General features: G+C 30.4%; 1 protein-coding gene across 1 annotated transcript; it reads right to left on the bottom strand.

Annotated features, from left to right (window-relative positions):
* Positions 1–395: 395 nt before the first annotated feature.
* On the bottom strand, positions 396–2,257 carry LOC111314971 (flavonol synthase 1-like). Its single transcript, XM_089749566.1, has 3 exons — positions 1,753–2,257; positions 1,029–1,356; positions 396–935 (listed from the first exon to the last, which is right to left on the bottom strand). The coding sequence occupies exons 1-3, from the start codon at positions 2,205–2,207 to the stop codon at positions 723–725; spliced, it is 996 nt and encodes a 331-aa protein (XP_089605692.1). The 5' UTR covers positions 2,208–2,257; the 3' UTR covers positions 396–722.
* Between the last annotated feature and the right edge of the window lie 13,704 nt (positions 2,258–15,961).

Below are 15,961 nucleotides of genomic sequence, written 5' to 3'. Positions count from 1 at the left end.
TTAATAAAATTATATCATTTGATTTATTGATAATATATAAAATTTTTACACTAATAATATATTAAATATAAACTCGTTAATTAATTAGTTAAAATTTTGGTTATAGGATAATGCATTTCAAAGTAACAAAAGAATTGATAGCCCGCCACTGCTCCTTTTACTTTTTCAAGATGGCCGCCTAATGTCATCCGTTTCTTGGTCTGATGACTAAAACGATTTTACGAGAATATAAAAGTTTTAGCTTTAAGTTAAATTTTTGTTTTTCTTCCTCGTAAGGAATATGCCTTATCTTGAATAAAAAAATAAAGTATAGATTTGTGACTCTGGAGTTTCGCTACTTTTATTTCTTTTAGAAATCAAGTTCAAGGCTTGAAATAATAAGAAAAGAAGATGTCTTGAGACAAGCAAAAAGGGCAGAGAAGTAATTCACTCACTGCTCTGCAGATTTATTAATTCCCATGTTGAGGAATACAGACAATAAATCTACATTGCAACAATAAAGATGGAAATTGTGAAACAATGGGCGAATGATGTTATTGTAGAATGGTAATGACTAATGACGAATAAAACCAACCTGAGCAAAACCTGGGAGACATCAAGAATTTCTTCAAAACTAAGACAAGTCCTAGAACAATTCTTTTCATGTTTATAGTACTAGTTATTTCAAGGCAAATTCAAAGACCTTCTCTGCAGGCCAAATTAAAACTTCAATTAAAGTACAGTTACTGAGGGAGCTTGTTGAATTTCCGGTATCGGTACTCAGCAAAAGTTTTGGTTGAATATTTAGCTGGGTTCTGCTCGTTCACAAGCTCAGGAAGTGGCCCTATCATTGCCTCATGTGGAGGTGCGCAGAACAGTGCCCATGACATCCGAGTGCGGTCTTTGTTCACAACACTCCTGTGGAGAACACTCTTGTATTTCCCATTGCTCAGTACCTGGAAAGACAAAAGAAAAAGAAAGGCACTAAGCTCAACACAAAAATATGTAAATTAATTTGGCATTTTCAGTTCAAGGGCAATTTAGTTTACCTCAATCTGGTCGCCGACGTGGACAAAGAGAGCATTAGGCAAGTAATCAACGGCAACCCAATTGCCATCTTTCCAAACTTGAAGGCCTGGAACATCATTGGGGACAAGCAAGGTGAGCGCAGACATGTCTGTGTGGGGTTCAACTCCTAGGGCCAGATGAGGTTGTGGACATGGAGGGTACATGTTTATTTTCATTTCCAGTTCTATTTCTTGATCTCCCAAAGGGGTTGCCAGAGCCTTTTTGTCCAGGCCTAGCCCTTCTGAGAGCAGCTCCAGCAGCTCACCAGTTATCCTTAGAATTTCCTTGCTGTATTCTTCGTTGACTTCCCTGTGTTACACAGATTATCTTTAGCCATTGTTAAAAAATGAACTATAAAGAAAAACACCCCCATAAAAACAAACTTAGACGATTTAATTTGTATTAGTATCTGAATCAGTTCTGCCGAAATGAATGGTAAAAGGGTGAGGAACTCTCAAGATTGCTGATGCCATACAAGAGAGTGCTGCACAAAGTGCCATAAACTACTTTTAAGTACTAATATGGGCAAAAGAAAAAAAAAGTTTCATTGACCACGAACCACGCTTTTGGGATAACAAAAAAGGGAATACAAGAACTGCCTAACATGATCCCTTGAGACCCTGGCAAGCCACCAACATTAACAAGTGATTTAAGGAAAACATTTAAGCAATCAAAGCAAAGAATTGTATAAAAGATGTTACATACCTGTATGAAGGAGGGTGCTTGGGCCATATATCATGATTGACCTTAGAAGGAGGTGAAGTGAGATGAAAGAAGTAGTCAACCCACTCCACCTTCTCTTCAAGGTTCTTGGTCATTTTAGTGCCGTAGCCTTCAAACTTGCCTGTTGATGGATCATTTGCATAAGCCTCCTTTTCCTTCTGTGGTAGAGCAAAGAACTCCAATCCCACTTCTTGCAGCCGTTTGATCAATTCTGGAGACAACCCATGGTCAGTTACCAAGAAAAACCCCCATTGGCTACATGCCTCGTAGACTTCTTTCACAAGGACATCATGTGGCTGTGATAGGGAGATGACAGGCACAGAAACTCCTTCAAGGGGCTTGCTGTTCTCTGGTCGCTCGTGGGCCGGGCGGATGAACTTTGCAGGGAGTTCATCGAGGCCACCAAAGGCTAGTGCTTGGACTCTCTCAACCTCCATTAATTTTGAATATTCCCTTTCTTGAAAATGCTATCAGTGGTTTCTGACATGGAAAATGTGATGACTTCTGGTTTCTATATATAAAGTTGAGTTCATGAAGTCACTAGTGTTGCACTGCGACAAAAAGTGTAGTTGGTTTACCAGCAAACCACGTGCCAACGTGCTGAAGTCTAACAGTCCAAGTGTATCTAACAGTCATACGAGTTAACATGGGGAAGCATGATGATCCTATACTCCTATTGGCTGGATAATCACCAAACTAATGGGAAAATGGACCAAAACTGGATACCCAGAGTCCGGAGCCCTTAGGCTTGCATAAGCTGGAGCTTTTGTCTCACCATAATTTAGGAAAAATTAATGGGTTTTTCAAAATTATAAGCAAATCGTCACTGGCCATACGAGGGAAGGGAACATGAAATGATAAACTCAATGCCTAGAAACTACTTATCAGCAAATATTTCGAACGGGAAGATAATTTTACTCTGGAGATTCCTGACACATCACTTGGGGGCTTCCCTACCAGTAAGTCATAACGACTCCAAAGCGCAAGGTTACGAAATTGCTTTTAGAAGTCATACGGAGAAAACTAGACTGTTACCCATACCAAACTAAAATGAGACTTCGGAGTTGTAATAGACTTAAATAAAATAACATGAAAAGATATAAAAATATATATAAATAATAGAATTTAAAACTTTAATTAAATTTATATGAGTTTACTAAAAATAAAAAAAATAAAACTTGCATTTTTCATTACACAAATTAAATACATAATTTTTATATAAAATATAATGTAAATATTATAATTATTAATATGTCATTCTGTGATGAATTCAAGAAGGTAGGTTATTATTTAGGATATTAAGAGCCAAAGGCATAGCTTTGACCAGCCAAATAATTGTTTTATTTTTCGAAACAATTGCCCCCCAACCACCCGTCACCCACCTAGAGCATGGTCCACCGACAAAGACAAATTTGGAACTGCATTGCATTAATACACAGCCCAAATTCACTTTTCAGACTAGAAATTCCTAACCTAACCGAAGGTCATAATAGTCATGGGAGGCTGTGTTACTTCTTCGGCATTGACAAAAAAGGACAGATTCAAAGGATACCACCTTCCCAAAATCCCATCTTAAAAAAACAAAAAAGAAAAAGGAAGTCCAGTTCATGAACAACCAAACACGTATAAAAACCAACATTCAAATCAGATCTCAAATCAATTTCAAATGTAGGTGAATTTAATATAAAAAACGTGATAAAACAAATGCAAATTGGAATAAACTAATATATATTTATTTACACGAGTTGACAAACAAAAGCAAGATTAACAATTATGCAATAGAATTACTTTTTTTTTTTATGTCTAAAAAAATAAAAATGCAGGCAGACTTGAGATTGCTTAACGTCCTGTGACTCTGTTTTAAGCCGCTGTTTAGCTCAACGGGTTTGCAAAAACCATGGATCAGATTTATTTTCTCTGAAAATGTAAAAAGAGAGAGAGAGAGAGAGAGAGAGAGAGAGAGAGAGAGAGATTACGCAACAATTTGAAACTTATTTTTAAAGTGCAAAAAAAGAGTGGGTTAACTTAGTACAGACAACCACATATATATATATATATATATTATAGTATAGTATACATAATTATCATATAAATTTTATTGATGTTGACATCTATATAGATATTTTCTTTTTTTGATACGTAAAAATTTTTTTTAAATTTTTTCTTTTAATAAGACATAAAATATTTATTAATTTTAAATTATTTATCTAAAAAATATATTTAAAAAATTATTTAGTTATCCAAAATTTAAGTGAAAAATTAATTCATATACATTATTTACTTATCCAAAACTTTCAAATTTTAAAATGAAAGACCAATCATATATATATATATTATTCCAAAATATAAATTATATGATAAGATGTGATGCTATGGATATTCATGTGGATAATTTTTTTATTAACAAGTAGAAAAATTGATAAAATTTTGCACTCTACCAAATTCAAATAAATGATAAAATATTTTATATTAAAAATGTTTAAAATTATGCAAGTTATCACATTTAAAATATCATAAAAAATCATATTTTTTTTAAAAATTTTACCTATAAATTTAAAACTATTTTAAAATATATTTGTATCTAAATATTAAAATTTTATCTCTCTTTTATTAACAATTTTAAATTTAAGATTTAATCTACATAACAATTTAAAAACATATTGGCAAGGGTTTCATAATTTGGTCACTGTGTCAATCTTGATTTTGACAAGAATTTTTTTCAATCCCCAAAATAATCATGTAGATTGGACAAGGTACATGCAGTAGTGTATTCCAAGCACGCAAAGTTGAAACTGGGAGGATGTTTAACTTGAAGAAGGTGAGGTTTGATAATTTTCAACCAGAAAGCATCAGTTTTATGGCTCGGGAAGTCACAATTCTACGCAGGCTTGACCAGCCAAATATCATGAAATTGGAAGGGGTAATCACATCTCGATTTTCAAGTACCATATACCTTGTATTTGAACACATGGAGCATGATCTTGCTGGCTTATCTTTTTCTCCTGATGTCAAGTTCAGTGAGGCATAGGTTTGTTCTATATCTTATGATAAGTTTGAAATCAAAACCATAGATTTTGGTTTTAGTTGACAGTCAAAGCAAAATAGTATGTTGTTTGATCATGATATGATCTTTTCTTCAATTCTTAGATGTTTAAGTTCAGTTTAGGTTCACCTTCATGTTTAGATCAAGTGCTAAATAAAGCAACTATTATTAGGACTTGAGCATTGCCAATTGGGAGGTATAATGCATTGAGATATTAAAGCATCTAACATTTTGGTAAATAATCAAGGAATTCTGAAATTGGGAGCCTTCAAATTGGCAAACATCCTTACATCAAGGAACAGGCAACGATTAACAAGTCGCATAGTGACTCAATGGTATCGCCATCCTGAACTTTTGATGGGATCAACAAGTTATGAAGTCTCAATGTATCTGTGGAGTGTAGGCTGTGTATTTGAAGAACTTCATATAGGAAAGCCTATCCTTAAAGGAAGAACTGAGGTGATTGTGTTGTCATGTTGCATTATCTTCTTATATTATTCGAATTATTATTTTTTTATACCAAGGAAACCATAGTTCAAAAATAAGAGAAATAGTTATAGATACTGAAATTTGAATACAGATTTATTAGATATCATTTCTTAAAAAAATTGCATGAATCAACTAAATTAAATTTTATATTTATATTATATGAATTATTCGACATCGCATTATATAAGGCAGTTTAAATAGATTGTCTTGCACTTATTATGCTAAACTATTTAGATAAGCAGTGAAACAAAAATTCATATTGGTTTTCATTGTTTATTAATTGTCTTACACTCTTTGGCAGCTGAAGTAGATTGGTTTCTTCTCCATTTGGTAGGTTGAACAACTACATAAAATCTTTAAGCTATGTGGCTCCCCACCTGATAATTACTGGAAAAGGATTAGGCTTCCTCATTCAACCGTGTTTAAACCTCAGCATGCTTATGAAAGCTCTCTTCGGGAAAGATGTAAAGATATAACAAAGTATATGAAAATCAAATAAAAAATACTTATGTGGATACTAATGCGTACAACCTATCTTAACGACATGTAAGATATTTTTTAAATTTTAATTGTTCATCAAATAACTTTTTTCAATCAATTATTTAATTTTCAAATACTTCTAAATTTTAAAAAATTAAACTTACAAATTCTTTAAGTTCACATAAAAATATTTCACAATTCACTATTTTTCCTAGGGAAAATAATGGTAAAATTCATTAGGAATATTAGTAGCTATTTTGCTTCTTTTTTTATAATTTAAATCAAAAAGATATTCTCTCTCAATTTAAAATCACACAAATCTATTAAATAAAAAATAATCAAGTCTATTTTATTTTATCATTTACAATTTATTAACAAATCACAAACATTAATAAATTTAAAACTAAACAAACAATCCCTCATTTCTAATGAAAAATTATAAACAATTATAATTTTCTCATTGAAAGAGGGATGTCCCAGCTTTCTAAAATGCTTTTTGTTTTTATCTTGTGACAAATCAACCTTTTAAAGTAAATATATAAATTCACAATTATCAAATCTCTTCTTTAGTATATTAGACAACATTTCTTTATTGTTTTCTTTGATCATATTGAAAATCACATTAGATTTTTTTTGCTACATTGGTCTTGAATTGTGAATATTTATGCTTGAAGTGATACAAATTTGATAAATCATGAATCATGTTAATTTTTTGGACAAATGAAATTTTTTTAATTTTTATTTAACATATTTGTGTTATCTTTATATTAAATGAAAATTGGACAACAAAATGAAAGAAAGAGCATATAGTAATAACTATTACTACTAATATATATATATATATATATATATATATGTTTTAATAATTGATTTTTAATTAACATTTATGTTTTTTCATAATTATCTCATTTTTGACAAATCAACTTATGTTGTAACCTAATTGCTGTATTTGATTTATATACACTTTAAACATGTAAATTAAATAATATTAATTTATGTATATATGCACATTTAAATAAATAAAATAATATTTTATTACTATTGCAATTTATTTTTCGGTTTGTATCTTTCTTTTTTCAAGCTATATTCTATTACTTTTGCAAGTTTATTCTTATGAAATTATTTTTTTCTTTTTTTTCACATATCTCTTAATATTTTTCATATTTTGTATGGTAATTTGAACAAAATTACAAAGTGAAAATATGCTTTTATTTTTTTATTATTTAATTCATCATTTGATAATATATATATATATATATGTTTTTGTTCGTTTAAGAAAGACATGTAATTTATTTTTATTTTGATATAAATTTCAGATGTATAAATATTATTGCAAATAAAAATGGTGTAAGGTGAAAACATGTCAATTTTTTGTTTTTTAAAAAATATTTATTTTTTATGGCAAGTTAGTCTAATGTAAAATTTTAAATATGTTACAAATTTTTAAAATTTGAATATAATTTAAAAAAAACTAATTTATATATATTTAAACATAAAATAAATTAAATTATTTCATGCATTGCACATGTCACAATTTAGTGAGTTCTATAATTTTTAATAACCAAAGTTCCGTTTGATAAATTAAAAAATTAAGTACTAAATTTTTAATATTAAATTTGATACATTCTGAATTTAAATTACAAAATTATTTTACATTTTATAGAAAAGTTAAATGCTAAATATAAATATATTGTTTGATAACAATAAAATATTGAATTCTGAAAATGTATCACTTTATTTTTTTATCTTTACTTTTATTGTAGATAACAAAATAGTGTTTTTATAGGATAATAATTCAAAATAATTAAAAGAAAATTTTATTAAACATTTTTGGCATTAACTGATAAGTAGATTTATACTAACTTATTTTATTCAATAGTTTTTGGTTGAAAAATTCTTTTCGTTAATTTTAAAATGTGTCATCAATTACATTAAAAAAATAAAATATTGAAAATTTTATTTTCAATGCAATGAAAATATTCAATGATTTATTAAACAAGGCCAAATTTGAAGCATTACATAATGATTACCGGAACTGCTAATGCTATAGCTTTCAGCGGCACTTCCCTGCCGCTTGAGAAAGCATTTTTATTTTCCATGCTTGCACCTTGGCTTGAACTTTGTCAAAAAAAAACTCCAACACTTCCTTCTTCCCTCTTCCCCAAATCGAAGGAAGCCCGAGATAGATGCTGCTACCATCCATAGTCTCTACACCCAATCTTTCCTTGATGATTGCCTGGATTTCACCCTTAATGTTAGGTGAGAAAAAAATAGATGATTTTGCAAAATTGACAGTTTACCTTGAGGCCATTGTAAATTTTTGAAGAATTTCGAAGATAATATCACAGTTACCCTGGTTAAATGTGGAGAACAATGGACAGTCATCAGCAAATAAATGGTAACTCAAGATAGGACATCTCCTATTAATTCTAAAATCCTTAAATTTACCCAGTTTCATAGCTTTCTCAATCAGCTCTGACAGAACATTCCCAATGAGAATAAAGAGGTAAGGTGCTAAAGGGTCTTCCTGCCTAAGTCCCCTTTGTGGTAGAAATGCCTCCCTCTTTTCACCATTAAAGATAATTGAGAATTGACGAGTGGACACACACTGCATAATTCTTTGAACCCAGAAATATCTAACTCCCATCTTAATAAGCAACTTCTCCAAAAATTCCAATTTAACTCTATCGTACGTTTTACTAAAGTTCAATTTGATCGCCATAAATCCTTTGGTTCATCCTTTTCGATTTTTTGAGGCATGAAAAGCTTCAAAGGCAACCAATATATTATCTTGGATTTGTCTCCCAGCAATGGATGCAGATTGGGCATGGGATAAAATCATAGGCAGTATATTTTTCATCCTTGAAGCTTTGGACCACTTTGTATATAAAATTGCATAGGTTAATAGGCTGAAACTGAGTGATCTCTTCTGGGTGTTTATGCTTCAGCACTAAAACTAAATTGGTCTTATTAAATTCCCTTAACATATGCTCATTGCGAAAGAAACTTTTAACAGTACAAAACACATCATCTTGTATACAATTCCAAAAATTTTGAAAGAAAATACCTGGGAATCCATCCGAACTAAAAGCTTTAAAGGGTCCCAGCTTAAAAACAGCTCTTCTTATTTCTTCGTCGGAGACCTCTCGATAGAGATCATCATTCATCTCATCAGTGGTCACCTCCTCAGTAGCATCAAGAACCTCCTCCATATCCGAAAGTTGACCAGTCTTAAACAACTCCTTAAACTGGTTTGAAATGTAGTTAGCTATCTCCGATTCCTCTGTGATCCACCCCCCATCATAATTCCTAATTTTGGTGATTGTATTATGTCGCCTCCACTGTACTACCATCACATGAAAAACCATGTATTACTATCTTTGTACCTTAGCCAATTAACTCGGGACCTCTGGTGCCAGAACTTTTCCTCAATTTGCCATTTCTCATCCACCAACCTCTTAAGTGTCTTTTCCTCTTCTTTAAGCTCCTTAGTGAAAAGACTTGATTGAATCCTTGTAATTCTGCTCATAAGGCTTTCAATCTCCTGTCTCGGATTGTGAAACTTTCTCTTGCTCCATTCCCTAAGCCTGTTCCCTATATGTTGCAGTTTTCTTTGCACGCGAAACATACAAGATCCTTGTGCATCAGTATTCCAAACCTTTTGAACCACCTTTTTACAATCTTGATCCAAAAGCCATTTCGATTCAAACTTGAAATCTCTTTTCCTTTTCCTCTTAATATACTTCAAAATCAGGATCATTGGGCAATGGGCTGAGGCCATTGCAATTTCCACATGACCTTGGACGGAAGGGAAAGCTTCATTCCATTCCACTGTAGCCAAGACTCCATCCAACTACTCACTGATATGGTTATCCAATGTTCTATTATTTGACTATGTAAAGCCATACCCCTGTAAATAAATTTCCATTAATCCACATTCATCCAAGAAAGTATTGAACTGATCCATCAGACTTCTGTTAATTGGTCTACCTCCTTGATTTCCATCCTGCAACCTAATCGCATGCGCCACCAATACAACACCGAGGCACTTCCATACTTTGTCTCAGACTTTTAACCGTGTCCCATGATTCTCTTCTTCCTTGGCGTTGGGGATTCCCATATGTGAACGTACAAAACCAGTCCTTACCTATTCTTAACTCAAGCCTAACATCAAAGAAGAATTTTGAATTAGCAAGAACCTCGAATTAAAACCATTCACCCACCACAATGCAAGGCTCCCTAATCTCTCCATTGGCTTAAATAAAAAACTTCCATAAAACCAAACCGATTCCTTAACCTATCCATTTTTTACTGTTTTACTGTTCTTGTTTAGTCTGTATTAGAAAAATAATGGAGGGATGGTACTTTTGTATGAGTTTCCTGAGAGCTCGAATTGTAGAGGGTTGTCCAAGCCCTTGGCAATTCCAAGACAATATACTCGTTGGCCTTCGTGTGGTTATATAGGGTCAACCACCACCACCCTTTCACTGTTATTGTGCACCTTAAAGGCTTGCATTTCCTCCAATTCCATATTTATGATTTCGTAAACTGTTTGAGCTTGAGTGCCTACCCCATCTTCAACTAACATCATCCTTTCTTCTAAAAGTCTTCTACGTTCCAATCTCCCATTTGCTCGTACTACTTTTTTTATCTGCAGCAACCTCCTATTTCCACCCCTTTTCCTTCAAACTCTTTCTCCCAGCTTTCAATCATCTTAGACTTCATTTCCTACTCTCAATTTCCAAATAGATTATCCAACGAAACCTTATCTTAGGCTACCCCATTCTGTTTAAAGTCCCACATACCTAGTTGTACGTCATAAACCCCTTGTTGAATTTGGGTCATGAGTTTTAGCCTTTGTTTTTTCCTGATCTGCCACTCCTCTTCAAGTCTCCCTCTTTTTAACTTTTGGGTGTCCACAAGGCCTATTTTTTCACTTCATCATGGTGGGCCTGATCTACTAATCCGCCCAATCTATCTGTCTATAGCCCAACTGAACCCTCTGACAAGATGGAACTTTGTTCGAACTCTGTTGACTCCCTCTCCCATGTTTTAGTAGCCTCCACGGAATCAAAGAGCATTAATGATTTGCTGAGAACATCTACTTCTATTGTTGGATCCATGTGCTCTTCCTATAAAACATTTAATTTTTTAGTAGCAATGATTGGGGTATTGACTTGTACTATCTTCTCCGCTTGCCCATCTTTCATGTGAGATCCACGCGCTTCGTCTTCCTTTCTATCTTTTCTAATAATCCCCTTGGTGTTTGCCTTTGCTATTTCCTTGATCGCGTTCCTTTATACTTCCTCGAGAAGCTCTTATCAAGTGTTTATAGATAGTTATTAACTCAAATATTTGAATTAAATTAAGAGAAAGATAAATTGATTGATTATAGATTTTTATAATTTAAAATCTAGTAAATACAAAATTCATAAATTAATATTTTTAAACAAATAGACACAATAAATATAATTATAATAATAATTTTTTTAAAAAAAGATAGAGATAAATAATTAAATATCAAAATTTATAAATGTTTGACTCTTTTTTTAAGCATTTACTTTATCTCTCTTAACCTCATTTGCTAAAAAATCTAATCCATTATATGTTAAATGTTATAATCTAATTCTACAGAGCTCTATACAATCAATAACTTAATCTTTTAAAGGTTATCTTTCCCTTTAAACTTATAATCTCACAATACAAATTTTGAAATATTTTACAAACTCAAAAAACCTCTATAAAGTTGAGTATTTGCTAATTTGAAATATAAATCATAATTATAAAAGGATATCAAGAGAAAAATAAATATAAGATGAATTTTTTTACACTTTTCACATAATAAATGCTCTTTAATACTTTGATAAGATAGTAAATGAAAGCAATAAATTCTTCTTAGCTCTTGATCACTTATAATGTGGTGGGAAACCTCTTTTATGTATAGAGAATGGATGATAACGATTGGTTGCATTAAATTTTTGAAGTCTTTATAAAATTTCAAATAAAAATAGTCGTTAAAAGCATTTTAAGCTTGAGAAGATCTATCTCTTCATACAGGGGATTGATTGGGTTAATTAAAAATTAAAATAATTTTACGTGAAATAAGCCACCCCATTGATTAGGTAAAAGACCTAATAAATCTCCTAAACCTATGTGATTGATCTTTTGAATGAGATGATTGATCCCTTTTGTCATTTTTTCAAACTAATTTAGTTATTGCATAAAAAACGAATCGATCATCTAGTGAAATGATCGATTAGGTCATGTTGAGAACCTAACCAATTGATCCTTATAAAGAAAGATTGATTGATTATTGGAAAGTTTGCATGAGTAAGCATTCTTATCAAAAAATGAATCGATCTCTTTGCCTAAGGGATCAATCCTTTTCTTTGGGTAATCGATCCCTTTTACTCCAAAATGCCCAAAATCGTTTTTGATTAAAATGTTGAGTTTTGTTTTGGTTCAAAAGCATTTTTGCCAAGATGAAAGGTTTTTCATCTTCAATTTCAAATTAAAGCGATTTAGTTCAAATTAAGTAAAATTTTGTTTTATCATTTCAAAATATATTTATCAATTCAAGGTTAACAATAATCAATAATCCCTTACCACATCCCGATTCTCCCACAATGGTAACAAAATTTAGCCTACCTCTCATCTTTAAAAGAGACTCCTATTGTTGGTCGTTTTTTCTATGGAGATTAAACCCTATTTGCAAAGGCCGTCTACTATAATGGAGACTTTCATCCGTAGTATGCCACTCCATTTGATTTTTTCATTTGAGTCAAGGTCTAGTGCTCAATGTGCTTAGAAAAAAACATATGTAATTTTGATAGCATTTTCTTTAGCAAGGTATGACAACAGAAGATTACATATATTACCTAAAATTTAGTTGTAGTAAAATCAATCTCTTTTAGAACCGTTTCCTCCGACCATTCTTGGAGCATAATGTGGCTGTCCATCACTGACCATGGACCCTGTACCAACACCTATGCGTTGTCTCTCTGCTTTTTGAAAACAAAAGGGTTAAATATAAAAATAGTCCTTGTATTATATATTTTCTTAAATTTAGTACCTAAAAAAATAAAATTTAGTATCTAAAAAAATAAAATTGTTAATTTGATGCTTCAACTTTCATTCCATTATCTAGTTTGATACTTAAGACTAACGTTGTCAGTCAATTTGTTAACTTAACATGAACATCCAATAAAATTATAACATATGTCAAAAGTATAGTTAACGCTACATTCAATTACCATATCAACATTAAAGAATTTTTTGAATTTAAAAAATTCATAAAAAAATTCTAATTTTTTTTTTAAATTTTGAAATATTTTAAAATTACAAATACTTGAAATATTTTTAAAAATCATAAATATTAGAAAACATTATGAAATTTTAAAGATTTTTAAAAAATAAAAAAATTAGTAAAAAAAGCCAAAAAATGAATTATAAGAAATTAAAAAAAATGAAGATTTTATTAAAATTTCTTAAAATTTTAAAAAATGTTTCAAAAAATAAAAAAAGTAAAAATATAGAAAATTTTAAAATTTTTTGAAAATTCTTTAAAATTAAAAAATTCTAAATTTTTTGAAAAAGTCTAAAAATTTTTTTAAAATTTTTGAAAATTTAAAAAAAAATTAAAATCTAAAACATAATTAAAAATAAAAAATATTAAAAAAAAATTTTTTAAAAATAAAAAACTTAAAATTTTAACAAAAGCCTAGCGAAATTCAGAAAAAAAAAGAACTAAAAAATTAAAATTGTAATATTAAAAAAGGTGAAAAATTTTAAGATTTTTTAAAAATATTTTTACAATTTATTAAAAAAATTTTAGATTTAAAAAAAAAATTAGGTAGCATTTGGTTTTAAAATATATAATTGTTTTTTGTTTTCATTTTTATAAAAAACAGAAAATGTGGATAAAAATATGTTTGATTGAAAAATCAAAAAATGCTTTTTAGAAAATGAAAATGAAAATGAAAATGAACCACAATTAGAGAACAAAAAAAGATATTTTCATTATTTTCAATGAAAGTAATTTAAGAGAAGTGGAAAATGTGAAAACATGGGATTTTAAAAAAATTTTATTCTTATCTTACAAGAACCAAGGTTTGATTCTACAAAAAGGCATTCTTTTTTTTATTTTTTATTTAATTTTGGTGTTTATCATAAATAGTTCAAAATTGTTGTTTTTATTCTCATGTTTCTTCTACAGGCGATCCACTAACAACCAAAATCGATTTAACTCTCTTTTAAGTTAATTCCAGTCAGCCACCATCATCGATCAAATCGGTTTGTTGGCATACTGGACCTCTGCCTTCCCTCTCGTATCAGTCCTTCTTTCTCTCCATCCAAAGCCATCGTTCATTCTCTCCTCTTTCACTATTCACGTAGCAAAAAATTTAAAAGGGTTTAATTTTGAAGGTTGTGGTGGAATCGTTTTGTTTTAGTTGATTAAGTAGAAGATATTTCATGTTTGGCTTGATTTAGCAAATTTAACTGCGTTAATATGTTTATTTAATATAAAAGTTGGTAATATAAAAGTATTGGCTGCATTTTTTAAAGTCATTGGTTTTATTATTCCTTTAATTGATGCAATTTATGCTAGTTATTGTACAAAAGAAGTTATATTTATCCTTATTTGTCAATTCAATCCTCTGATGAAGCAATGTGTGAGCACAGAGAGTGTTGAAATTGATTTTATTAAGAATGATATTTTACTTGAGTTCTTTAGGAATTTTGGGTTTCAAACAAATTTTCATAAATTTCATATTTTAAAATAACTTTTCATAGTTGTACACCAAACGTGTTTTCTGAATTTTAAAAAATAGAAAATGCAATCATTTTCAAAAAATGAATTCATTTATAAAAATAAAAAAAATATTTTTTAAACCAATCGCAGCCTTGGATTTTTTATTTTCAAAATTTTAAAGTTTTGGTGAATTTTTTTTTTAATTTTAAAAATTGTTGTTATTATTATTAAAAGTTTCAATTTTTTAAAAATTTCACAAATTTTTTGAATTTTTTATTAAAATTTTGAGATTTTTAATTTTTTTGAATTTTTAAAATATTTCAAATATTTTAAAATTTTAAATAATTTTTTAGATTTTTTTATATTGATATGACAGTGATTGAAATTTTTAATAAATATAAAAATTTTATTAAATATTTATATCATATCAATAAATTAATTGATAGTATTAATATCAAATATCAAAATGAATAATGAAATAAAAATTAAAATATTAAACTAAAAATTTTATTTTTTAAATATTAAATTGATAAAAAAATTTATAATACATGAACCATTTTTATATTTAATCCTAAAATCAATCTCTTCCACGACCGCTTCCTCCGGCCACTCTTTGGGCATAACATGGCTGTCCATCACTGACTATGGACCCTGTACCAGCACCTGTGCCTTGTGTCTCTCCTTTTTGTTATGTTCTTTTCCAACTCATGGACTTCCGAGGTATTAACAACTGGCCAAGCTTGGGACGGAATAGCTCTTAAATCACCCACTTTCATGATTTTATCAGTGACATCCTTTCCTATCAAGGAGCAACTTCACCTGTCTGTTAACTTCACCATCTGTACCGAGTTCCAGTGCATCAAGATCAGCGATAATGTCCTCCTGTGCTTCCCCACCAACCTCATTTGCTTTTTGAACCAGGATCATAATTGCAAGCTAAAGACTGCCAAGCTGTCAAAGGACCTTGTCGCCACAAGAATGTTAAAAGAAAAGCAAAAGAAGCTCCGCTGCATAAAGTAATTGCAAAGTCGAAAGACCCAATAAATTTCTACGCAACTACCTGAATCCAGGTAAACAAATAAAAAGAGAGTCAAGTAACCCCTCTTAGGCCTTCCAGCTCTTGGCCTAATGGTTTAGAAGCTTTGACGAAGGCACGTGAGTGTGAGTTCTAACCCGCCATCATGTTTTCCTTTAAGGACTTCGCCTTCTTATGAAAAAAAAAAAAAGGGAGAGAGTAGAGCGTTTCTACCTGTCAGATCGGGCTCGGCGTTTTATACCTTTGCCTTGCAAAATTATAATTCCAGTTCAGTCCCGGCCCTTCTCTAATTTTGATGAAATTTTGGAAAATACATGCTTCTATAAATTAAAAAAAAAAAGATTTCTGCCACTTGGCAGGCAGGACAATTTTATCGTAAGCGTATCGAATA

Source organism: Durio zibethinus, chromosome 20, assembly GCF_047325235.1.
Source record: "Durio zibethinus cultivar Kanyao isolate XHJ-2024 chromosome 20, ASM4732523v1, whole genome shotgun sequence".
Lineage (NCBI taxonomy): Eukaryota > Viridiplantae > Streptophyta > Magnoliopsida > Malvales > Malvaceae > Durio > Durio zibethinus.
The sequence above is the reverse complement of the archived record's forward strand: the minus strand, read 5'-3'. Positions and strand labels throughout refer to the sequence as shown.